The following is a 25,387-nucleotide window of genomic DNA, read 5'->3' as shown; positions in this document are numbered from 1 at the left end:
AATCTTTGAAGGTGACAGGACAAGTTGATCCTGGGATTTATAAACAGAGGCACAAGAGTACGAAAGTAAGGAAGTTATGTGGAGAGACTGGAGAAGCTGGGATTGTTCTCCTTAGAGCAGAGAAGGTTAAGGGGAGGATTTAATCGAGGTGTTCAAAATCATGAAGGGTTTCGATAGAGTGAATAAGGAGAAACAGTTTCCAGTGGCAGGAGGGTCGGTAACCAGAGGACACAGATTTAAGATAATTGGCAAAAGAGCCAGAGGCGACATGAGGAAGCATTTTTTACGCAGCGAGTTGTTCTGATCTGGAATGCGCTGCCTGAAAGGGCGGTGGAAGCAGATTCAATAATAACTTTCAAAAGGGGAATTGGATAAATACTTGAAGGGGAAAAAAAGTTACGGGGCTACGGGGAAAGAGCAGGGGGGAGTGGGACTAATCGGACCGCTCTTTCAAAGAGCCGGCACAGGCACGATGGGCCGAATGGCCTCCTTTTGCACTATATCATTCTATGATTCTACAACAGACGGCACCTCCCTTACCTCTCATCGCTGAGGTCACGCAAATCGTGGGCTCGCTGTTCATCTGCCACCTGACGTGCCCAGGGTAGGGTGGGTGGGGTGGGGTAGGTGGGGGTTACAGAAGAGGGCGAGGAGGAGGATGAAGCCTCTTTTTAAAAATTCTCTCGCTCAACTCGAGGGGCACCTGCCAGAGCCCCTAACCCACAGGCTCGCTCGCGCGCCGTCTCTCTGAGCAGCAAGCCGCGAGCCGCCTCTTTAACTGCGACGGTTCTACCAGGGCTCGGGTACGTGCGACACCCACTCCCTCTGACAGGCGTTCCGTGTAGCCAACCACAGGATGAGGTCCTGCCGCAGAGGACGCCAATAAACTCAAACTGGAAAATTTCAAAACACAGCAGAGCCCAGCCACGAAAACCCGACTCAGGACAATTTCCATTCATTGAGCTGTGCGATAAACCTTCATTTTCTGTTTCCTTCTCTTTAATGTCTTCTCTCACTTTCTCTTCTCTCACTCCTTTCCAGTCTCCTGACTCCCACCCTCCTCTGTTTCTCTTTCTCTTTCTCTCTGTCATTTCCTCACATACCCCCTAAACTCTTTCCACTGTCAGTTCCTCAATCTCTCTCCTCTGTCCCTCTCCTCTCTGCCTCAGCCCCTCTCCTCTGGCTCCTTCTCCTCTCGTCCCTCCTTCTGTCTCTCTCTCTCTCTCTCTCTCTCAATCTCTGGTTTTCTCTCTCTCTCTCTCTCTCCCTTTCCCCACTCTGCCCCTCACCTCTCTTTCTGCCTTCTCTCCCCTCCCCTCACCCCCTCTCTCTTTCCCTCTCCTTTACCCCTCTCCTCTCAGCCCCCCTCTCACCTCTCGTCTTGCCCACCTCTCCCCTCGACCCCCTCCTCTCCCTTTCCCCCTCCTCTCCCTTTCGCCCTCTCTCCCCTCCGCTCACCCACTTCGCCTCTCCCCCTCTCCTCTTGCCTCCTCCGTGTTCCACACAGAGGTCAGATGAGTAAATGCCTTGTCTCCCATCATTGGAAACCTAACTCCCTGCCCATCAGATGGCCCCGGGCCTGGTGCTCACTGCTCTGGGTCCTGACGAAACAGCCCAGGTTTAAGAGAAAGATACCAAAGTCGCCTGATTACCCCAGGGGTCATCTCCCTCCTACATCCCATCAGAAGGTCAGAGCCACAGTTGGCAGCTAAAAGCTCATCCCTCTAGTGCGCCAACTCACTGCACTGTGATCACACTCCTCTTCCCCCTCCTCCTCCATCGCCCACAAACTGATGGCTGCCTGCCAGTCCCAGCCTTTGAAACGGGCACAGGTGCTGACGCGGCATCAGGCAGGAAACAGCTGCTCCAGGTTAACGACACACGCCCGCTGCCCGCCCCAGAGACGCCAAGGCGCCACCTGCACGCGCCACTTCTAACACACGGCTCCTCCCTCGCAGCTTGGGGAGGGCGGGGGAGGTATAGGAGAGAGGGGGGTCTGAGCTGCTTCACAAACACCAATGCAAATGGGCGCCTCTCGGGGAAACAAGCTGCTCGCCTAGATCAGTATTTTTTTGTTTAAAGAGGATTGATTCTTGGGATACTGGCCTTTGCCTGCAGGTGGAAAGAACTTGCAATTCTATCGAGCCTTTCACCACCTCAGGACGTCCCAAAGGGCTTTACAGCCAATGAAGTACTTTTTGAAGTGTAGTCACTGTTGAAATGTGGGGAAACGCGGCAGCCAATTTGCGCACAGCAAGATCCCACAAACAGCAATGTGATAATGGCCGGACAATCTGTTTTTTTAGTGATGTTAGTTGAGGGATAAATATTGGCCCTGGAGACCGGGGACAGCGCCACTGCTCTTCTTCAAATTAGCGGCCGTGGGATCTTTTACGTCCACCTGAAAGGGGCAGCCAGGGACTCGGTTTAACATCTCACCCGAAAGACGGCACCTCCGACAGTGCAGCACTCCCTCAGTACCGCACGGGGAGTGTCGGCCTGGACTTTGTGCTCGAGTCTCTGGAGTGGGGCTCGAACCCAAGACCTTCTGACTCAGAGACGAGAGTGTCGTGCTTGTTTTACAGCTGAACGGCTTGGCGGGCCACTCCAGAAGGTCAGAGCGTGTGGGCCCGGAGTCACGTGTGGGCTCGGAGTCACGTGTGGGCCAGGTTTCTCTGGCCTGAAAGGACATCAGTGAACCAGCCCGCAAATTGCACCACTTGCCGTGGTGGGATTTGAACTCACGGCCTCCGAGATGCCTGACCAGTGCCTGAGCCACTCTGCCTCGATCCCTCAATAACGTTTGCTGCCCAGCCAGTCCGGGTAAAATGCTGCAGTGCTCCCCCCCCCAAAGTCCTGATGGGTAAAGGCACCCATTTTCTGCCTGAGAGACCCGAATCTTACAGTGCAGAAGGAGGCCATTCGACCCATCGTGCCTGTGCCGGCTCTTTGAGAAAGCTGTCCAATTAATCCCACCCGCCCCTGACAGGGCTGTTTCCTTAACCCATGCACCATCCAGTTCCCAATCAAAGCATTTCAATGAAGAAATAGCCAGTCCAAGTGTCCAGTCACAGCTCGCCAAAAAAAATACTCTTGTATCGTTGGCCCCTCGCATCAGGTGACAACCACCAGGGCAGTTATTGGTGGATGTTCAGTGGCAATAGCAGAATTTACAGGCTCTCGCCAACTCACGGTGAGAGATTAAACCACTAAAAGACACATCCCAGAGCTCTGATCAAGATTACAGTTTAATAGATTTCAAAGCACAACCACAATCCTCAATCCTGCAGCGTGAGCATCAGCGAGCGCTTGGACAGAGCACTCAGGTGGTTACCACACTCAGCACAAAACACATCAAACACTCCTGATCAAATGAGTGGCCAACACAATCACATGAATAGATCTACCAGTCAGATGATAGGCTACAGATCGCAGTATTTACCATTTCAACTAAATCCCTCGATCAGATTCCAGCCTGTAACAGCCTGGGTATCTGTTATTCTATATATAAACCCCCCGAACCCCTCGATTAGATTCCAGCCTGTAACTCACTCCCGGGTATCTGTTATTCTATATATAAACCCCCCGAACCCCTCGATTAGATTCCAGCCTGTAACTCACTCCCAGGTATCTGTTATTCTATATATAAACCCCCCGAACCCCTCGATTAGATTCCAGCCTGTAACTCACTCCCGGGTATCTGTTATTCTATATATAAACCCCCCCGAACTCCTCGATTAGATTCCAGCCTGTAACTCACTCCCAGGTATCTGTTATTCTATATATAAACCCCCCCCCGAACTCTTCGATTAGATTCCAGCCTGTAACTCACTCCCAGGTATCTATTATTCTATATATAAACCCCCCGAACCCCTCGATTAGATTCCAGCCTGTAACTCACTCCCGGGTATCTGTTATTCTATATATAAACCCCTCCGAACCCCTCGATTAGATTCCAGTCTGTAACTCACTCCCGGGTATCTGTTATTCTATATATAAACCCCTCCGAACCCCTCGATTAGATTCCAGTCTGTAACTCACTCCTGGGTATCTGTTATTCTATATATAAACCCCCCGAACAGATCCCACCCTGTAACCACTCCTCACCAATGACAGTACATCCTAGCCCATGTTACCTTCTGTATAAAACATAACACCATACAGGTCAGATCAGACAGTGCACATGAGAAGCATACAGAAAAACACTTACATCTGTGAGTCTTTTTGGTGATGGCCTCACCTAAAATAAACAAAACAGAAAAATTAATCTTTTTTCTCGCTAATTCCTTGTCCCACTCCCTTTGCTATGAATAACCAGTAAACCTTTCTATTACTGATGGCGTTGATTAAATGTTGGCCAGAACATTGAGAGAACTCAGGCCTGGGACCATTCGCATCTGACAGAAAACATCTCCAGCAATACACAACTCCCTCAGTAATGGACTGGGATGTCAGCCTAGATTATGGGCTCAAAGAAAGAGGAGAGAGAGGGGCCGACGAAAGAGAGGGAGGGGTGAAGGACGAGAGTGAGAGGGAGGGGAGGGAAGGGGAAGTGGAGAGAGAAGGAGTGAGAGAGGAAGGTGGAGAGAGAGGGGGAGAGAGAGGGGAGAGAGAGGGGAAGAGAGAGGGGAAGAGAGAGGGGAGGAGAGAGGCAGAGAGGGGCAGAGAAAGTAGAGGAGAAGAGAGATGACGGAGAGAGAGGGGAGAAAGAGGGGGCGAGGGAGAGGGGAAGAGGGAAGAGAGGGAAGAGAGAGGGAAGAGAGCGGGGAAGGGAGAAGGTGAGAGAGGGGAAGAGGGGAGGGAGATAGCGGAGAGAGAGGGGAGAAAGATGGGGAGAGGGGGCGAGAGGGAAGGGAAGAGAGAGGGTGGAGAGAGGGGGAGGAAGAGGGTGAGAGAGGGGAAGAGGGGAGGGAGATGGCGGAGAGAGAGCGAAAGAGAGTGAGCGAGAGAGGGCGAAAGAGAGTGAGCGAGAGAGGGCGAAAGAGCGTGAGCGAGAGGGCGAAGAGAGTGAGCGAGCGAAGAGAGTGCGAGAGGCAAAGAGAGCTGAGCGCGAGAGGCGAAAGAGAGTGAGCGAGAGGAGAGGGCGAAAGAGAGTGAGCGAGCATGAGAGGGCGAAAGAGAGTGAGCGAGAGAGGGGCGAAAAAGAAGTGAGCGAGAGAGGGCGAAAGAGAAGTGAGCGAGAGAGGGCGAAAGAGAGTGAGCGAGAGAGGGCGAAAGAGAGTGAGCGAGAGAGGGCGAAAGAGAGTGAGCGAGAGAGAGGCGAAAGAGAGTGAGCGAGAGAGGGCGAAAGAGATGACGAGAGAGGGCGAGAGATTGGAGCGAGAGAGAGGCAGAAGGAGAAGGCAGAGAAAGGGGAGGGATGAGGGGAGAAGGGGAGAGAGGGGGAGGAGATTAGAGAGGGATGAGAGGGGGGTGAGATAGGAAGGAGAAGAGGGATGAGGGGAGAAGGGGAGAGAGGGGAGGAGATTAGAGAGGGATGAGAGGGGGGTGAGATAGGAAGGAGAAGGGGGTGAGATAGGGAAGGGTGGGGGGGGGGGTTTAGAGAGGGAGGGAGAGATCGGGGAGAGAGTGGGGTAGAGTCGGGGAGCGAGGGAGGGGGAGAGAGCGGGGAGAGAGAGCGAGAACACGTAGATGAGAGGATGAAGACGAGAGTGAGAACGGAATCGCTTGGAGTGCGGAACGGGTCCGTGCCTCTGCTCGGTTTGCGATGGTGAATCGCCTGCGACTGGCCCTGGGGATGAATTGCCAGCACTTTGTGTGGCTTTACACACAGCTGCTCCTCCTCGAGGCAGCGCCGAGCGACTGCCTCTGTGGTTTGCACCACCTGGTCTATTAGGCAGCGGAGCGGGGATGAGAGTTGAGGGCGGGGCGGGGGGGGGGGGGGGGCTCCGTGGCTGGCTGGAGGCGTGCGAATCTGCAAAAAAAACACATGCAGCTACTTGCCACCAAACCACTGCCCGGCCCCCCCCCAGCCCCTCATCCAGAAAAAGTGCGAGATTAAATCGATCTGTCAGCCGTGGCTCGGTGGGTAGCAAACTCGCGCCTCTGAGTCAGAAGGTTCAAGTCCCACTCCAGAGACTTGAGCCCCGTAATCTGGGCTCTCACTCCCAGTGCCGTGCTGACGTTCGGACGAGACTTTAAACCTCTCGCCCTCTCGGATGGACGTAAAAGATCCCACGGCCACTATTGGAAGAAGAACAGGGGAGGTGTCCTGGGGCCAATATTTATCCCTCAACCAACATCACTAAGAACAGATTATCTGATCATTTATCACATCGCTGTTTGTGGGATCTTGCTGTGCGCAAATTGGCTGCCGCGTTTCCCTACATCACAACAGTGACTACACTTCAAACACAGTATTTCATTGGCTGTGAAGCGCTTTGGGACGTCCTGAGGTCGTGAAAGGCGCTATATAAATGCAAGTTCCTTCTTTCTTTCCTCTGCCGACAGAGCCTGGGGAACCCGGTCGTCCACCAGCGCCCCCGAAGGCCATCACGATGGTCAGCACCTCCATCCGAAGCAGCCGCCAGCACATTGACATAAACGCTGTGCACATTGTACAACACTAAAGGCAAAGAAAGACCGTTCATTTCCATCGTGGCTTTCACAACCTCAGGACGTCCCAAAGCGCTTTACAGCCAATTACTGCAGTGACGTGTAGTCACTGTTGTAATGTAGGAAACGTGGCAGTCAATTTGCACACAGCAAGATCCCACAAACAGCAGTGAGATAAATGACCAGATAATAGTGGCCGTGGGTTCTTGTACGTCCACCAGAGAGGGGCAGACGGGGCCTCGGTTTAGCGTCCCGTCCGGAAAGACGGCACCTCCGACAGTGCAGCACTCCCTCAGTTACTGGCACTGGGAGTGTCGGCCTGGATTGCGGGTTCAGGTCTCTGGGATTAGTGAGCGAGGTGCACTGGTAGTGCTTGTTACCCGTGCCGTGCTCAACTGGGTGTGAAACTGCGGGAAGGGCCCCGCTGCCTAGAGATAACACTCATCGGGCCAGTGACCTAAATGTCACCCAAAACATTATAAAGAATCTGAGAGGCAGATTTGGGGAATTACACTGAAATAACTGTAAGGGTGAATGAAGGGTGAAAGAAAGTTCACTTACTCGATGACCTGATAAGTTGTACGTTATCAGATCATCAGGTCGAATCTTTATGAAATTAGGCGCAACAGTCGGAGGTGACAACTTTTTTTTTAGCAAAGACTGACAAAAGATAAAAATAGACTGCCCCTGCCCGTTTGGCTGTGTCGCCCCGTGCATCTCACACTGCGACTCAATGCACAGAGAGATCGCTGGTCTGTACTGAGGTGCCAGTCACAGAAGGAGACAAGTGCAGATGCAAATACTTGCACACTTACAACACCTGTGCAATTGCTTGCACGCTCATAGCACCTCTGATACCACCGGGGCAATGCTGACACCAAATGTGCAAATGCTCGCACACTCATACCACCGGCGCAAATTCTTGCACACTCATGTCAGTGGTGCGAATGCTCGCACACTCATACCACGGGTACAATGCTCGCACACTCATACCACAGGTGCAAATGCTCGCACACTCATACCACCTTTTCCAAAGCTTGCACACTCTCATACCACAGATGCAAATGCTCATATGCTCATAACATCTGTGCAAATGCTCGCACACTCATACCACCTGTGCAAATGCTTGCACACTCATACCACCTGTGCAAATGCCTGCACACTCATACCACCTGTGCAAATGCCTGCACACTCATACCACCTGCTCTCCTCACAGAGCAAGGAAAGCGCAGTGAGCCACACATCCAAAGACAGTGATCAGGAACTGTGGTTTTCTTCCTCTGGCCTCTGGTCCATCCCCCACTCCCTTCGCCTCACCGTTGGCGGCCTGGGCCCCAAGCTCTGGAATTCCCTCCCTAAACCTCTCCGCCTCTCTCTCCTCCTTTAAGACGCTCCTTAAAACCTACCTCTTTGACCAAGCTTTTGGTCACCTGCCCTAATGTCCCCTTCTTTGGCTCAATTTTGCTTGATAATCGCTCCTGTGAAGCGCCTCGGGACGTTTTTACTACATTAAAGGTGCTGTGTAAATGCAAGTTGTTGTTGCTGTTAGTCCGAGGGTGGGGTGGCCAATTCCACTCCATTCTGCCCTGGCTGGGAGCCTGAGGCCTTCCTGCTCTGTATTCTTGAGGACCACAGTCGCTATTAGTAGGGTTGCCAACCCTCCAGGATTGCCCTGGAGTCTCACGGAATTAAAGTTTAATCTCCAGGACACTGCTGTGAGCAAAAACCAGGGAGAAAAATCATCGGGACGTTAAAACAAATTGTGTTTTTTTTTTCATTTTCTTTAAAGGCTTTTGTTTATTAGTTATAAAAATATCGGAGATTGGGGGGGGCGGGGGAAATGGCTGTTTGACTGACAGTCAATCATCCAATCGGGTAATGAAAAGTCTGTTTGTTTCCGATTGGCCGTGGGAAGGAGGGATGGACATGTTGGGTGACCAATGGTGGTAGCGTGGGGGCGGGACATTGCAATGGTGGGCGTATTGGGTGACCAATGGTGGGAGTGTGGGGGGGGGGGGGGGGCCAGTTGGAGGCAGGCGGTCATGTGATGAAACCTCCAGGAATACGTTTAACCTGAGTTGGCAACCCTCACTACTAGGCCATCAGGGGAGCTCGGCCTAATGGTACTGTCGATGGGTGAATGGTGCAGGGGGGTCTTAGGAAATACGGAAGAAAATGTCAAAGAGGAGGGAAAAGGAAATCACTGGTCAATAAATAGCCCTTTGACCCATCGAAGCTCGTCCTTCTCATACCCCAATCCTTCCAGTAACAGTAACCAAATCTGGCATCGCTGGTGGAACCAAATACTCAGTCACAGCTTCATGGATTTTCTGGTGACTACACTTTCTCATCAAACACTCCCAGGGCAGGTACAGGGTTAGATACAGAGTAAAGCTCCCTCTACACTGTCCCATCAAACACTCCCAGGGCAGGTACAGGGTTAGATACAGAGTAAAGCTCCCTCTACACCGTCCCATCAAACACTCCCAGGGCAGGTACAGGGTTAGATACAGAGTAAAGCTCCCTCTACACTGTCCCATCAAACACTCCCAGGGCAGGTACAGGGTTAGATACAGAGTAAAGCTCCCTCTACACTGTCCCATCAAACACTCCCAGGGCAGGTACAGGGTTAGATACAGAGTAAAGCTCCCTCTACACCGTCCCATCAAACACTCCCAGGGCAGGTACAGGGTTAGATACAGAGTAAAGCTCCCTCTACACCGTCCCATCAAACACTCCCAGGGCAGGTACAGGGTTAGATACAGAGTAAAGCTCCCTCTACACTGTCCCATCAAACACTCCCAGGGCAGGTACAGGGTTAGATACAGAGTAAAGCTCCCTCTACACTGTCCCATCAAACACTCCCAGGGCAGGTACAGGGTTAGATACAGAGTAAAGCTACCTCTACACTGTCTCATCAAACACTCCCAGGGCAGGTACAGCATGTGTTAGTGGGTAGAGACACTCCCTCTGTATCCTCCCTCTGCTCTGCCCTGTTAACATGTTGACTCCCAAACCTATGAAGAGCAGCCTCACTGTGCCCTGGTTAGCATTTCCACACGCTGGTCTTTGAGAGAGAAATGGTAAATTTGGTGCCAAACTGACAGCAGTTTTGTGCCCTGGACCCACACTCTAATTGGACTGCCCCAGATTTATCTCAAGTAGAATACTGACGACCAACCTCCAACAAACAACAACTTGCATTTATACAGTCCCTTTAACGTAGTAAAACGTCCCAAGGTGCTTCACAGGAGTGATTATCATAGAATCATAGAACGGTTACAGCACGGAAGGAGGCCATTCGGACCATCGAGTCCGTGCCGGCTCTATGCAACAGCAATCCAGCTAGTCCCACTCCCCCGCCCTATCTCCGTAGCCCTGCAAGTTTTTTCCTTTCAAGTACTTATCCAGTTCCCTTTTGAAGGCCATGATTGAATCTGCCTCCACCACCCCCTCGGGCAGCGCATTCCAGCTCCTAACCACTCGCTGCGTAAAAAAGTTTTTCCTCATGTCACCTTTGGTTCTTTTGCCAATCACCTTAAATCTATGTTCTCTGGTCCTTGACCTTTCCGCCAATGGGAACAGTTTCTCTCTATCTAGTCTGTCCAGACCCTTCATGATTTTGAACACCTCTATCAAATCTCCTCGCAACCGTCTCTGTTCCAAGGAGAACAACCCCAGCTTCTCCAGTCTACCCACGTAACTAAAGTCCCTCATCCCTGGAATCATTCTCGTAAATATTTTCTCCACCCTCTCCAAGGCCTTCATATCTTTCCTAAAGTGCGGTGCCCAGAACTGGACACAAGTCTCCAGTTGTGGTCGAACCAGTGTTTTATAAAGGTTCATCATGACTTCCTTGCTTTTGTACTCTATGCCTCTATTTATAAAGCCCAGGATCCCGTATGCTTTTTAACCGCTTTCTCAACCTGCCCTGCCACTTTCAACGATTTGTACACATATACCCCCAGATCTCTCTGTTCCTGTACCCCTTTTAGAATTGTACCATTTACTTTAGATTGCCTCTCCTCGTTCTTCCTACCGAAATGTATCACTTTGCATTTTTCTGTGTTAAATTTCATCTGCCACGTGTCCACCCATTCCACCAGCCTGTCTATATCCTCTTGAAGTCTATCACTATCCTCCTCACTGTTTACTACACTTCCAAGTTTTGTGTCATCTTCAAATTTGGAAATTGTGCCCTGTACACCCAAGTCCAAGTCATTAATATATTTCAAGAAAAGCAGTGGTCCCAGCACCGGCCCCTGGGGAACATCACTGTACACCTCCCTCCAGTCCGAAAAACAACCGTTCACCACTACTCTCTGTTTCCTGTTACTTAGCCAATTCTGTATCCATGCTGCTACTGCCCCTTTTATTCCATGGGCTTCAAACTTAATGATAAGCCTATTATGTGGCACTTTATCAAACGCCTTTTGAAAGTCCATAAACACCACATCAACCGCATTCCCCTCATTGACCCTCTCTGTTACCTCATCTGAGATTCTGGCAGCATCTTCTTCCTTGGTAAAGAGGCAAGTACTCATTTAGTACCTCGGCCATGCCCTCTGCCTCCATGAGTAGATGTCCTTCTTCGTCCCTGATCGGCCCCACCTCTCCTCTCACTGCCCATTTACTGTTTACATGCCAATAGAAGACTTTTGGATTCCCTTTTATGTTGGCCGCCAGTCTATTCTCATATTCTCTCTTTGCCCCTCTTATTTCCTTTTTCACTTCCCCTCTGAACTTTCTATATGCAGCCCCATTCTCAATTGTGTTATCAACTTGACATCTGTCATATGCCCCTTTTGTTCTGCTTCATCTTACCCTCTGTCTCTTTTGTCATCCATGGAGCTTTGGCTTTAGTTGCCCTGCCTTTCTGCCTCGTGGGAATGTACCTAGACTGTACCTGAACCATCTCCTCCTTAAAGGCTGCCTATTATTCAATTACAGTTTTGCCTGATTCCAATTTACCCGGGCCAGATCAGTTCTCATCCCACTGAAACTGGCCCTCCCCCAATTGAGTATTTTTACTTTAGAGTGGTCCGTGTCCTTTTCCATAGCTATTCTAAACCTTATGATACTATGATCGCTGTTCCCTAAATGTTCCCCCACTGACACTTGCTCCAGTTGGCTCGCCTCGTTCCCCAGAACCAAGTCCAGCAATGTCACCTTCCTCGTTGGGCCGGAAACATACTGGTCAAGAAAGTTCTCCTGAACACCCTTGAAAAATTCCTCCCCCTCTTTGCCCCTTGTACTATTACTATCCCAGTCTATATTAGGATAGTTAAAGTCCCCCATTATCACTACTCTATGGCTTTTGCACCTCTCTGAAATTTCCCTGCAAATTTGCTCCTCTATATCCTTCCCACTAGTTGGTGGCCAATCGAGTACACCCAGTAGTGTAATGGCACCTCTATTGGTTCTTAACTCACAAACAAACTTTGACACCGAGCTACATAAGGAGATATTAGGACAGGTGACCAAAAGCTTGGTCAAAGAGGTAGGTTTTAAGGAGTGTCTTAAAGGAGGAGAGAGAGGCGGAGAGGTTTAGGGAGGGAATTCCAGAGCTTAGGGCCCAGGCGGCTGAAGGCACGGCCGCCAATGGTGGAGCGATGGAAATCGGGGATGTACAAGAGGCCAGAATTGGAGAGGACAGGAGGCACTTTCATCCCATCTGTCCAGGGGTGGAACCATGCGGGGTTCCCAGAGGTGAAAAGAACGGATATTCTTCACACAGCCCCCAGATATCGTGTTACTCAGCACAAAGCCTTCGACGGTGAAATCTTTACCTTTTAAACACGCAAGTGCCTCCCACAGAGCTGTGTACAGACACGGTCTCAATGTGAAACTGCACTCATACCACACGTGTGGTTTTTAGTGAAGCTGTGGGACACAAGAAGCATCGTTTCCTCTCCTGTCTGTAAGAAGCTTCGCCTCGTTAGCAAATAACGCAGTGCACAATCGGTTTAAAGCTGAGCTACTGTTTGACTCCAGCACAGGCTGAGGGGATGGAGTTTCGTGCAGTCTGAACACAGTTCTGTTGGCCCACAGCACAGAACGAACGCCCATTCAGAACTAAACTGGGAGTTATTGCACGGGTTAGATACAGAGTAAATCTCCCTCTACACTGTCCCATCAAACACTCCCAGGGCAGGTACAGCACGGGTTAGATACAGAGTAAAGCTCCCTCTGCACTGTCCCATCAAACACTCCCAGGGCAGGTACAGCACGGGTTAGATACAGAGTAAAGCTCCCTCTACACTGTCCCATCAAACACTCCCAGGGCAGGTACAGCACGGGTTAGATACAGAGTAAAGCTCCCTCTACACTGTCCCATCAAACACTCCCAGGGCAGGTACAGCACGGGTTAGATACAGAGTCCATCTACACTGTCCCATCAAACACTCCCAGGGCAGGTACAGCACGGGTTAGATACAGAGTAAAGCTCCCTCTACACTGTCCCATCAAACACTCCCAGGGCAGGTACAGGGTTAGATACAGAGTAAAGCTCCCTCTACACTGTCCCATCAAACACTCCCAGGGCAGGTACAGCACGGGTTAGATACAGAGCCATCTTTCGGATGAGGCGTTAAACCGAGGCCCCACCTGCCCCTCTCGGGTGGAGGTGAAAGATCCCACGGCCGCCATTTCGAAGACGAGCATGGGGGAGTCCTCCCCGGTCCCCAGGTACAGCATGGGTTAGATACAGAGTAAAGCTCCCTCTACACTGCCCCATCAAACACTCCCAGGGCAGGTACAGCACGGGTTAGATACAGAGTAAAGTTCCCTCTACACTGTCCCATCAAACACTCCCAGGGCAGGTACAAGCACGGGTGAGATACAGAGTCAAGCTCCCTCTACACTGCCCCAACAATGTGCCTGAACTCCATCCTAAGGACAGTGGGCCCCTGGGTACTGTAAATAGGACCTTGCTCTAATGTCCCCAGCACTAATATCCTTTCTCACCATGGTGAGCATAAAATTCACAAGGGCGGCAAAAATAAGAAGAATGGCTGCCACTGGGGGTTCTTCCCCCTTGGAAGACGATGCCTTAATGGGTCTGATGGTCCTAGACGGACAAGTAGCCTTCAGCTGCCGAAGCCCGAAGCTCTGGAATTCCTTCCCTAAACCTCCGCCTCTCTCTCCTCCTTTAAAATGCTTCTTAAAACCTACCAAACCTGTCCTAATGTCTCCTTATGTGGCTCTGTATCAAATTTTGATTGATAATCGTGCCTATGAAGTGCCTTGGGACGTCTCACTACGTTAAGGGCCAAGTCAGTGAAGCTCCACGGTGATCTGTGGCGGGTAGCTGGGGCATTTTCCCTGGCTAAACTCCATTAGTCCATACCTGTGGGTCTTTAAACTTGGGTTCTGCCAATCTGCAGCTGAACTCGCTGGACTTAGATAAAGTGGGACCACGTCCCTACGGAGAAAAAAATGGGCACTGCATAATCGGGCAAGCGGGAAGTCTACAGGTGCAATTTTCCAGTAGCTTGTTGTGGAGACTCTTAAAGACTTGCATTTCTACAGCTCCTTCCACCCCTTCAGGACGTCCCAAAGCGCTTTACAGCCAATGAAGTACTTTTTGAAGTGCAGTTCACTGTTGTAATGTAGGAAACGCGGCAGCCAATTTGCGCACAGCAAGATCCCACAGACACCAATTAAAATAAATGACCAGATAATCTGTTTTAACGATGTTGGTTGAGGGATGAATATTGGTCCAGGGCACCGGGGAGGACTCCCCCATGTTCGTCTTCGAAATGGCGGCCGTGGGATCTTTCACCTCCACTCGAGAGGGGCAGGCGGGGCCTCGGTTTAACGCCTCATCCGAAAGACGGCACCTCCGACAGTGCGGCACCCCCTCAGTCACGGCACTGGGGAGTGTCGGCCTGGATTTTGTGCTCAAGTAAATAAAAGCGTGGGGAAATTTGGCCAATTTGATGAATGGAGGCAGCGTTATTTTCTAAAATAAGACCAAAAGGGGGGAAAACAGATCAGCAGCTCGTGAAAAGAGAAGCATCTATAAAAGGTCTCTATAACCTTTAGCATTGGACAGACGCACATCAGCTTTCTCAAGTCTGATGGCAGTGATAAGATGGGTGTCAGAGCGACAGAAGACGGGCAGCACAAAAACAGATTGTCGTAGGTGGGAGCAGAGAGATTTATACAAAAAAACACACAAATCTGTGGTCCAAGGTGTGGGTGGGAGGTTTGAAATGTCGGCCTTCTAATGCTGTGTGAGCTGGAGGGAGGGTTCGAGGGAGGTGGGGGGAGACGGAAATTTCTCAGCAGAATGCTCTCTCAGCACTAACCCGCTGGATTGACACAACTTCCTGCACTCCTCCACTCCAACCTCACAATCGCGACCCTCTCCCACTAGGCTGCGTTCGCTGACACCACTCTGGTGCAATTAAAGTAGAAGTGTATTCACACCCCCAGGGAGTGAGAGGACAGTGCTCACCCAACACTCCCGAGTTCAGAGAGCGCACAGCGCTAACGCTCCTGAGTTTAGAGAGCGCACAGCGCTAACAGTCCTGAGTTCAGAGAGCGCACAGCGCTAACAGTCCTGAGGTTAGAGAGCGCACAGCGCTAACACTCCTGAGTTCAGAGAGCGCACAGCGCTAACACTCCTGAGTTCAGAGAGCGTACAACGCTAACACTCCTGAGTTCAGAGAGCGCACAGCGCTAACAGTCCTGAGTTCAGAGAGCGCACAGCGCTAACACTCCTGAGTTCAGAGAGTGCACAGCGCTAACAGTCCTGAGTTCAGAGAGCGCATAGCGCTAACAGTCCTGAGTTCAGAGAGCGTACAACGCTAACAGTCCTGAGTTCAGAGAGCGTACAACGCTAACAGTCCTGAGTTCAGAGAGCATACAACGCTAACAGTCCTGAGTTCAGAGAGCGTACAACGCTAACAGTCCTGAGTTCAGAGAGCGTACAACGCTAACAGTCCCGAGTTCAGAGAGCGTACAACGCTAACAGTCCCGAGTTCAGAGCGCACAACGCTAACACTCCCGAGTTCAGAGAGCGCACAGCACTAACACTCCCGAGTTCAGAGAGCGCACAACGCTAACAGTCCCGAGTTCAGAGAGCGCACAACGCTAACACTCCCGAGTTCAGAGAGCGCACAAAGCTAACAGTCCCGAGTTCAGAGCGCACAGCGCTAACACTCCCGAGTTCAGAGAGCGCATAGCGCTAACACTCCCGAGTTCAGAGAGCGCATAGCGCTAACACTCCCGAGTTCAGAGAGCGCATAGCGCTAACACTCCCGAGTTCAGAGCGCACAGCGCTAACACTCCCGAGTTCAGAGAGCGCATAGCGCTAACACTCCCGAGTTCAGAGAGCGCATAGCGCTAACACTCCCGAGTTCAGAGAGCGCATAGCACTAACACTCCTGAGTTCAGAGAGTGCATAGCGCTAACACTCCCGAGTTCAGAGAGCGCATAGCGCTAACACTCCCGAGTTCAGAGAGCGCATAGCACTAACACTCCTGAGTTCAGAGAGTGCACAGCGCTAACAGTCCTGAGTTCAGAGAGTGCACAGCGCTAACAGTCCTGAGTTCCCATTAACAGCTGGGAATCTGGCGCTTTGGGAGGGCGGGAAGGAGCCTGACTGAATATTCCACAAAATGTTGACAGAAAGCAACAAAATCTGATTCTCCTCTCGCCCTCTCCTTTTCTTTTAAACACCTTGATTTTAAAATTCTCATCCTTGTTTTCAAATCCCCTCCATGGCCTCGCCACCTCCCTATCTCTAGAACCTCCTCCAGCCCTACAACCCTCCGAGATCTCTGCGCTCCTCCAATTCTGGCCTCTTGCCCATCCCCGTTTTTTTTCGCTCCACCATTGGCGGCCGTGCCTTCAGCCGCCTGGGCCCTAAGCTCTGGAATTCCCTCCCGAAACCTCTCCGTCTCTCTCTCCCCTCCTTTAAGACGCTCCTTAAAACCTACTTCTTTGGCCAAGCTCTTGGTCACCTGTCCTAATATCTCCTTATGTGGCTCGGTGTCAAATTTTGTCTGATTTACGTTCCTGTGAAGCGCCTTGGGGACGTTTTACTACGTTAAAGGCGCTATATAAATGCAAGTTGTTGTTTAAATGGGTTTAGTTTAGGGTGGGGGCTCTCTCGAAAGTCTCCTAGCAGCCAGATGCAGACCAGCGGCCTGGGAATAAGTCTCTGAGTTGATGGTACAATGAGAGGCTTCGACACGGGGAAGAGGAGGAAGGAAGGACAGGGAGGGGAAAAAACATGGGGCAATCTCTTCCCCTCTGTGTTGTTTCCTTGGAAACCTAATCTAGACGAGATGGGAGAGTGTGGAAAAGACCTGAGGAATTTACTTCCCATTGGGAGGGAGCACAATTGACCAGATCCCATTTACAATTGACCAGATCCCATTTACAATTGACCAGATCCCATTTACAACTGACCAGATCCCATTTACAACTGACCAAACCTCTATTACAACTTACCAGACCTCTATTACAACTGACTAGGCCCCTATTACAATAGACCAAACCCCTATTACAATGGGCCAGACTCCTATTACAGTTGACCAGAACCCATTTACAATTGACCAAACCTCTATTACAATTGACAAAACCCCTATTACAATTGACCAAACCTCTATTACAATTGACAAAACCCCTATTACAATTGACCAGACCCCTATTACAATTGACCAGACCCCTATTACAATTGACTAGACACCTATTACAATTGACGAGACCCCTCCTATAGTTGTCCAGACCCCTATTACAATTGACAAGACCCCTCCTATAGTTGTCCAGACCCCTATTACAATTGACGAGACCCCTCCTATAGTTGTCCAGACCCCTATTACAATTGACGAGACCCCTCCTATAGTGGTCCAGACCCCTCCTATAGTTATCCAGACCCCTATATTCCCCCATCCCCAGCAGTTTCAGTGTGGGAGCCTCCACCCGTTGCAGTGGGCTGGGTGGCCACAGCCTGAGCTACAGGCCACAACTCGTAAAGCAGTGTCTGTGCTTGTGGGTTGAGGGTGTTAAACCGTCAGACACAGGATGAGTCAACCAACTCGCACTTTGGTCAGAGCTGCTTGAAACACCCGACCAGAGACAGGATCACAACACGTCCTACACCACTTAGTTCAATCGCAACCCACTTTTTGTATGTGCGTGTGTGTATATGTGTTTGCGTTTGATTGTCGAGGGCCTGTGGCAGAATATGGCAAAGTTATTTTAATTTTCTTTTCTGGAAGGTCCCAGCCCTCTACCTCCATCCCTCTTGACCCACATCACTGTGGTACAGTTCCACTTGGCTTTTACTGCCTCGCTTAAGAGGCCATTTCTATAGCGCTTTTCACAACCTCAGGACGTCCCAAAGCGTTTTACAACCAATGAAGTACTTTTGAAGTGTAGTCACTGCTGCACTGTAGGAAAAGCGGCAGCCAATTTGCGCACAGCAAGATCCCACAAACAACAATATGATAATGACCAGACCATCTTCTTTTAGTGATGTTGGTCGAGGGATAAATATCGGCCCCAGGACACCGGGGGAGAACTCCCCTCCCCTGCTCTTCTTCCAATAGTGGCCGTGGGATCTTTGACATCCACCTGAGAGGGGCAGACGGAGGCCTGGGTTTAACGTCTCACCCGAAAGACGGTGCCTCCGACAGTGCGGCGCTCTCTCAGTACTGGTCCGTGGTGACTTTTGCTGATACCAGCTATCTATTTGCAGATTTTGTAAACTGAATTCAAATTCTCAAACTGACGTTGGGGGGGGGGGGTGGATTTGAACTCATGAACTAGAGAGACGATAGGCAAATCACAGGGGCGGGGGAAAGGTTTTTCACGGTAGCAGTAAACACTTGTGCCAGGAAGATCACCGAATGGTGGTTGAGAAATCCCCCGCGGCGCACACTTCTTGCTCGCTCGTCGGATAGGAAAGTAGCTCACAGACATGTCGAGCGTTCTCTATCTTACAAAGTGTGAAATCCTTTTCGACTCGTTGCAAATCAGATAAACCAGTGCGGGGGGGAGCAGGTCACCCAGAGTTCATCGCAGCACTGGGCTGCCCCATCACCACGGGGGTGAAAGATTGCCGCTCGCGATGATATGGCCCGAGAGCTTGGGTTAAACCGGCTCGCCAGGTCCTGGGTCCCTCCGTTCCACCATTTCAGCTTTAGATTTTGTAAATATTAGGGTTAGTGGATTGAAGACACCCCTTTCTGCAGTCTTCACACTATCCTTTGTTATCAATCAGAAAGGGAAATGGTTCACAAAGATTCTTAGACACCCATCCCTCTAGTCCCCCGTCTCTCAACTCTCCCATCCAAACCCATCCCTCTAGTCCCCCAACTTTCCTGACCAAACCCATCCCTCTAGTCCCCTAACTCTCCCATCCAAACTCACCACTCTAGTCCCCTAACTCTCCTGTCCAAACTCATCCCTCTAGTCCCCTAACTCTCCCATCCAAACTCATCCCTCTAGTCCCCTAACTCCCCTGTCCAAACCCATCCCTCTAGTCCCCTAACTTTCCTGTCCAAACCCATCCCTCTAGTCCCCTAACTCTCCCATCCAAACTCATCCCTCTAGTCCCCTAACTCTCCCATCCAAACTCACCACTCTAGTCCCCTAACTCTCCTGTCCAAACTCATCCCTCTAGTCCCCTAACTCTCCCATCCAAACTCATCCCTCTAGTCCCCTAACTCCCCTGTCCAAACTCATCCCTCTAGTCCCCTAACTCCCCTGTCCAAACCCATCCCTCTAGTCCCCTAACTTTCCTGTCCAAACCCATCCCTCTAGTCCCCTAACTCTCCCATCCAAACTCATCCCTCCAGTCCCCTAACTCCCCCGTCCAAACCCATCCCTCTAGTCCCCTAACTTTCCTGTCCAAACCCATCCCTCTAGTCCCCTAACTCTCCCATCCAAACTCATCCCTCCAGTCCCCTAACTCCCCCGTCCAAACCCATCCCTCCAGTCCCCTAACTCCCCCGTCCAAACCCATCCCTCCAGTCCCCTAACTCCCCCGTCCAAACCCATCCCTCCAGTCCCCTAACTCCCCCGTCCAAACCCATCCCTCCAGTCCCCTAACTCCCCCGTCCAAACCCATCCCTCTAGTCCCCTAACTCTCCCATCCAAACCCATTCCCCTGGTCCCCTAACTCCCCTGTCCAAGCCCATCCCTCTAGTCCCCTAACTCTCCCGTCCAAACCCATCCCTCCAGTCCCCTAACTCCCCTGCCCAAACCCATCCCTCTAGTCCTCTAACTCCCCTGTCCAAGCCCATCCCTCTAATCCCCTAACTCCCCTGCCCAAACCCATTCCCCTGGTCCCCTAACTCCCCTGTCCAAGCCCATCCCTCTAATCCCCTAACTCCCCTGCCCAAACCCATTCCTCTAATCCCCTAACTCTCCCATCCAAACTCAGCCCTCTAGTCCCCTAACAAGGAGTTTTATAGCAATTCCTATGTTCCTATAAAAAGAATGTTGCAGAGATGGGAAAGCTTACAATGTAGATTCACCGGGATGGTACACAGGATGGGAGGATAGAGTTCTGATGAGCAATTTGGAAAAACTAGGACTGTAGTCATTGGGGTTAAGGGGGGAATCTGATTACAAAGGGGTAAATAGCGAAAGACTATGTCCACTGGTCAGTGAATCGGTAACTAAGGAGGCATAAATTCAGGATTTGTCTACAAGGGGAGGTTTGATAAGAATTTTCACACAAAGGGTTATTAGAATATGGAATCCATCACCACAAGAGCCTGCTGAAGCCTTGCCATTTGAGAGGAAATTGGATAAACACTTGGAGAGACGTGTTAAAAGATACAGAGGAAGGAGGTGTGAGCAGACAGCTGCGATGTGACGCTAGCTAGGTACGATGGGCTGAGCGGCCTCCTCGTGGATTTTTTTGTGATTGGGTGACTTTTCCTTTTAAGAAAAGGGTCCCGTCGATGTGACTCTCGTGGAATCATACAGCACGGAAGGAGTCCTTTCGGCCCATCGGGCCTGTGCCGGCTCTTTGAAAGAGCTGTCCGATTAGTCCCACTCTCGCCTGCTCTTTCCCCCGTAGCCCTTTTCAAGTATTTATCCAATTCCCTTTTGAAAGTTACTACTGAATCTGCTTCCCCCGCCCTTTCAGGCAGTGCTGTCCCGCTGCGTAAAAGAAAAAATTCTCCTCATCTCCCCTCTGGTTCTTTTGCCAATTATCTTAAATCTGTGGCCCCTGGTTACCGACCCTCCTGCCACTGGAAACAGCTTCTCCTTATTTACTCTGATCAAAACAGTTCATGATTTTGAACACCTCTATTAAATCTCCCCTTAACCTTCTCTGCTCCAAGGAGAACAATCCCAGCTTCTCCAGTCTCTCCGCATAACTGAAGTCCCTCATCCCTGGTACCATTCTGGTAAACCTCCTCTGCACCCTCTCCAATGCCTTGACATCCTTCCCAAAGTGTGGTGCCCAGAATTGGACACAATACTCCAGCTGAGGCCTAACAACAACAACAGTGCCTTTAACGCAATGAAATGTCCCAAGGCGCTTCCTTATCAGACAAAATCAGACACCGAGCAACATAAGGAGACCGAGATTTATAAAGGTTCAGCAGTTCTTCCTTGCTTATAAAGCCCAGAATCATAGACGCAGTGTTTAAAAACACCCAAATTAAATTGAACGTATCTGCTCTTTTTTTCTTTGTTTCCACCACTTCAGACACAGCGTGCTCCTCTCTCCAGGTGTCGGTCTGTGTGGGCGTCTTTAACTAAAGACTCTCGTCGACACAGAGTGAGTCAGTGCCTATTTCGGTGTGTCATCAGGGGGATGTCAGTGATGGGAAACGGAAAAATGACAACAAAAAAAAAAATTCCGCCCCCCAAATCCCAACCCCGACCCTTTGACATTTCTGCGCGAGGGAGCCCGCTCTCAGCTTGAGCTCGTCCAAAACTCGTATCCTGACCTGCACCAGGTCCCGTTCACCCATCACCCCTGTGCTCGCTGACCTAGATAGGCTCCCGGTCCGGCAACGCCACAGTTTTAAACTTCTCATCCGAGCGCTCAAATCCCTCCTTGGCTTCGCCCCCTCCCTATCTCTGTAACCTCCTCCAGCCCCACAACCCTCCGAGATCTCTGCGCTCCTCCAATTCTGGCCTCTTGCACATCCCCAATTTCCATCGCTCCACCATTGGCAGCCGTGCCTTCATTCCCTAAACCTCTCTTCCTTAAGACCTATTTACGCACAGCGAGGTCCCACAAACAGCAATGTGATAATGACCAGATCATCCGTATTTTAGTGATGTTGGTTGAGGGATCAATACTGGCCCAAGACACCAGGGAGAACTCCTCTGCTCTTCTTCCAATAGTAGCCGTGGGATCTTTTACATCCACCTGAGAGGGGCAGACGGGGCCTCGGTTTAACATCTCATCCGAAAGACGGCACCTCCGACAGTGCGGCACTCCCTCAGTACTGCACTGGGAGTGTCGGCCTGGATTATGAGCTCAAGTCTCTGGAGTGGGGGCTCGAACCCACGACCGCCTGACTCCAGAGGCGAGAGAGTGCTACCCGCTGAGCCACCTAATCAATACAAGTTTGTGTTTATCGAGCACCTTGTGTCAAAATGTACCGCGCGCTTCATACAATATTTATTAAAACACAAGCTTTCTAATTTTTGCCTAAGGTGAGATTACATCCCTGATTGTTGCTTTCAATAAAACGCTTCTTTAATGTACAATTTCGTTACGCAAAAGGCTACAAGAGGATTGATCGCAGAATCGCACAGAGCTAAAAACAAAGCAACAATAATGGCAATTTGTCACTTGGATTTCAGTAAAGGGTAAGGGTGGGCGAGAGAAACTTGCTTATTGTCTCACTTGTACTGCGAAAAAAAAACATTCAGCTGTACCATTTGTAACTGCTTTTATTGCGTAGGACCAGGTATATTCTGTCCTTCCAAACTAGGGTTGTGACTCGAGAGAGTATACTGGGTACGGTAGTGTGATGGTGATGTTACTGGACTGGTATCTGGTCACTATCGCATTGCTGTTTGTGGGATCTTGCTGTGCGCAAATTGGCTGCTGCGTTTCCTACACTACAACAGTGACTGCACTTCAAAAAAGTACTTAATTGGCTGTAAAGCGCTTTGGGACGTCCCGAGGTAGTGAAAGGTGCTGTATAACTGCAAGCCTTTCTTTCTTGAGGGAGACATGAAAAAAAAAAGTTTAACTAGGAGAATTAGTCAGCGTGCGGTATGAACACGGTACATGAGACGACCTGGTGGTTTCCAATGACAAGCCGGGTCCAATGGGCCAGCGAGGTACTTTGGGCAACGTCACTGGTGGTTTATCGGCTAAACGTGAAGGCGTGTCACGTATCCTGGACGGAAACAGGATGAAGTGTGCAATCACACAGAGAAAAACCTTGCTTGTCAGCAATAATCAGCAGCAACCTGCATTTCGATAGCACCTTTCACCACCTCAGGATGTCCCAAAGCGCTTTACAGCCAATTAAGAACTTTTGAAGTGTAGTCACTGTTGTAATGTAGGAAACGCGGCAGCCAATTTGCGCACAGCAAGATCCCACAAACAGCAGTGAGGTAATGACCAGATAATCTGTTTTAGGTGATGCTGGTCGAGGGCTAAATATTGGCCCAGGACACTGGGGAGAACTCCCCCCTGCTCTTCTTCGAAATGGTGCCCACCTGAGGGGCGCAGACGGGGCAACGGTTTAACGTCTCATCCATAAGACGGCACCTCCGTAGGTGCAGCGCTCCCTCAGTATTGCACTGGGAGTGTCGGGCTGGATTATGTGCTCAAGTGTCTGGAGTGGGGCTCGAACCCACGACCTTCTGACTCAGAGACGAAAGAGAGAGACCCACTGAGTCCCCCTCACGCCCTGCCGGTATCCGCCATGCCGTCCATTTTGAAGGCGGGTAGGTTGAGGACATTGAAATCACCTGCTCCCCTCCCCTCCCCTCCCGCCCTGTGTGGCCCAGACCCGCTTCCCTGGCGACGTGAAACAGAACCAGCCCTTCCCTCACTCCTACAATCCTCCCAGATCTCTGCGCCCCTCCAATTCTGGCCTCTTCTGCATCCCCGATTTCCATCGCTCCACCATTGGCGGCCGTGCCTTCAGCCGCCTGGGCCCTAAGCTCTGGAATTCCCTCCCTAAACCTCTCCGCCTCTCTCTCCTCCTTTAAGACGCTCCTTAAAACCTCCCTCTTTGACCAACCTTTTGGTCACCTGTCCTAATATCTCCTTATGTGGTTCGGTGTCAAATTTTGTTTGAAAATCGGTCCTGTGAAGCACCTTGGGACGTTTTACTACGTTAAAGGCGCTATATAAATGCAGGTTGGTGTTGCTGACTCAAAGTTGGGGGATTAGAGGGGCGGGGGACAAGTCTGTCGTAAGTCAGTGGTCAATTGCTTGAAGTTAATTCCCCACACAAGCCTCGACATCCCTCACCTTCACTGGCATATAAAAAAATCACAAAAAAGTGTTTTCTTTTAAAGTATTGCTGCGTCACAATCATTGCTGTTAAAAGTTGTACTTAATTAAAATTGTTTTTTTTATTCATTCATGGGATGTGGGCGTCACTGGCAAGGCCGGCATTTATTGCCCATCTTAAATTGCCCTTGAGAAGGTGGTGGTGAGCCGCCTTTTTGAACCGCTGTAGTCCGTGCGGTGAAAGTTCTCCCGCAAAGGGAAAAGCAGACCAGTATTTTAAGGTGTCCCTCAACCAACATCACTAAAGCAGATGATCTGGTCATCATCCCACTGCTGTGTTTGTATTGTTGAGGCTGGGGGTCAATTGAAAACCTGAGATTGATAGATTTTTGTTGGATAAGGGTATTAAGGGTTACGCACCAAGGCAGGCAAATGGAGTTAAGACACAGATCAGCCATGATCTAATTGAATGGCCAAGCAGGCTCAAGGGGCTGAATGGCCTCCTTCTGTTCCTATCTTCCCATTAATGAGGCTCTTTGAAGTTTCTCAGTGAGTAGCCCAGCTGGCTGCCAACAGATGTTTTAGTAGCCGTTTAAACTCACGCTGCTGAAATCGGCAGCAGGACCCACACTCAACGTTTGGAATCGCCCCACGGCACTCGGGTGAGGTACGGGGGAGCAAGTGAGCTCCCGAAAGCCCGGCGAGGAGACAGAGGGCTTTGGGAGAGGAGAGGCGAGTATTGAAAAGTGGTTTTATTTTCCACTTTTAAAATCGCTTTTCTAAATGGAGAAAAGCAGGATAATGGGGCAATTTACTGGTACACAGTACTGCTCAATGTGATTGTATCGGGTTAAATGGACCAGCTAGAGGAGTTGTAATATACAGGCGGAGAGTAAAAAATTATATACAGGTGCAGTGTCATTAAATACAGGCTGAGTGTCACTATATACAGGCGGAGTGTCACAGTATACAGGCAGAATGTCAGTATATACAGGCGGAGTGTCACTATATACAGGCGGAGTGTCACAGTATACAGGCGGAATGTCAGTATATACAGACGGAGTGTCACTATATACAGGCGGAGTGTCACTATATACAGGCGGAATGTTGGTATATACAGGCAGAATGTCGGTATATACAGGCGGTGAGTGAAAAGTTAATTACTAGCTGATTTAAATGGGGTAACAATTCCATATTTACCGCACCGTAAGATTACAATTCCCAACAACCTCAGTTAGTCTTTTCTTTTAAGTGTTCAAGTCCGGGGTCCACGGGCACTGGTTGCCGTCCCGCACTTTGCCCAGCTGCCCATTCTCCGAGGGGGAGCTCGCGCTCGCAGTGAGTGTCGGCAAGCTGTTCGACCGTGGTGGGAGGCAGTCACCAGCAGATAGAGTGGGTTCTGGGAGAACAGAATCGGGG

General features: G+C 50.5%; 1 protein-coding gene across 2 annotated transcripts in view; it reads right to left on the bottom strand.

The window, feature by feature from the left end:
- The window catches only part of LOC137306750 (nuclear receptor ROR-alpha A-like), a 40,699-nt gene extending 39,937 nt beyond the window's left edge, over positions 1 to 762 (bottom strand). For both annotated transcript variants that reach the window (XM_067976120.1, XM_067976121.1), the window contains exon 1: positions 541 to 762. In XM_067976120.1, the coding sequence (XP_067832221.1) occupies positions 541 to 583 (43 nt within the window). In that variant the 5' untranslated portion in view covers positions 584 to 762. The remainder of the gene's footprint in view (positions 1 to 540) is intronic.
- Positions 763 to 25,387: the final 24,625 nt, after the last annotated feature.

Source organism: Heptranchias perlo, chromosome 44 (assembly GCF_035084215.1).
Source record: "Heptranchias perlo isolate sHepPer1 chromosome 44, sHepPer1.hap1, whole genome shotgun sequence".
Lineage (NCBI taxonomy): Eukaryota > Metazoa > Chordata > Chondrichthyes > Hexanchiformes > Hexanchidae > Heptranchias > Heptranchias perlo.
Note: the sequence above shows the minus strand (reverse complement) of the source record. Positions and strands in the feature narration are given on the sequence as shown.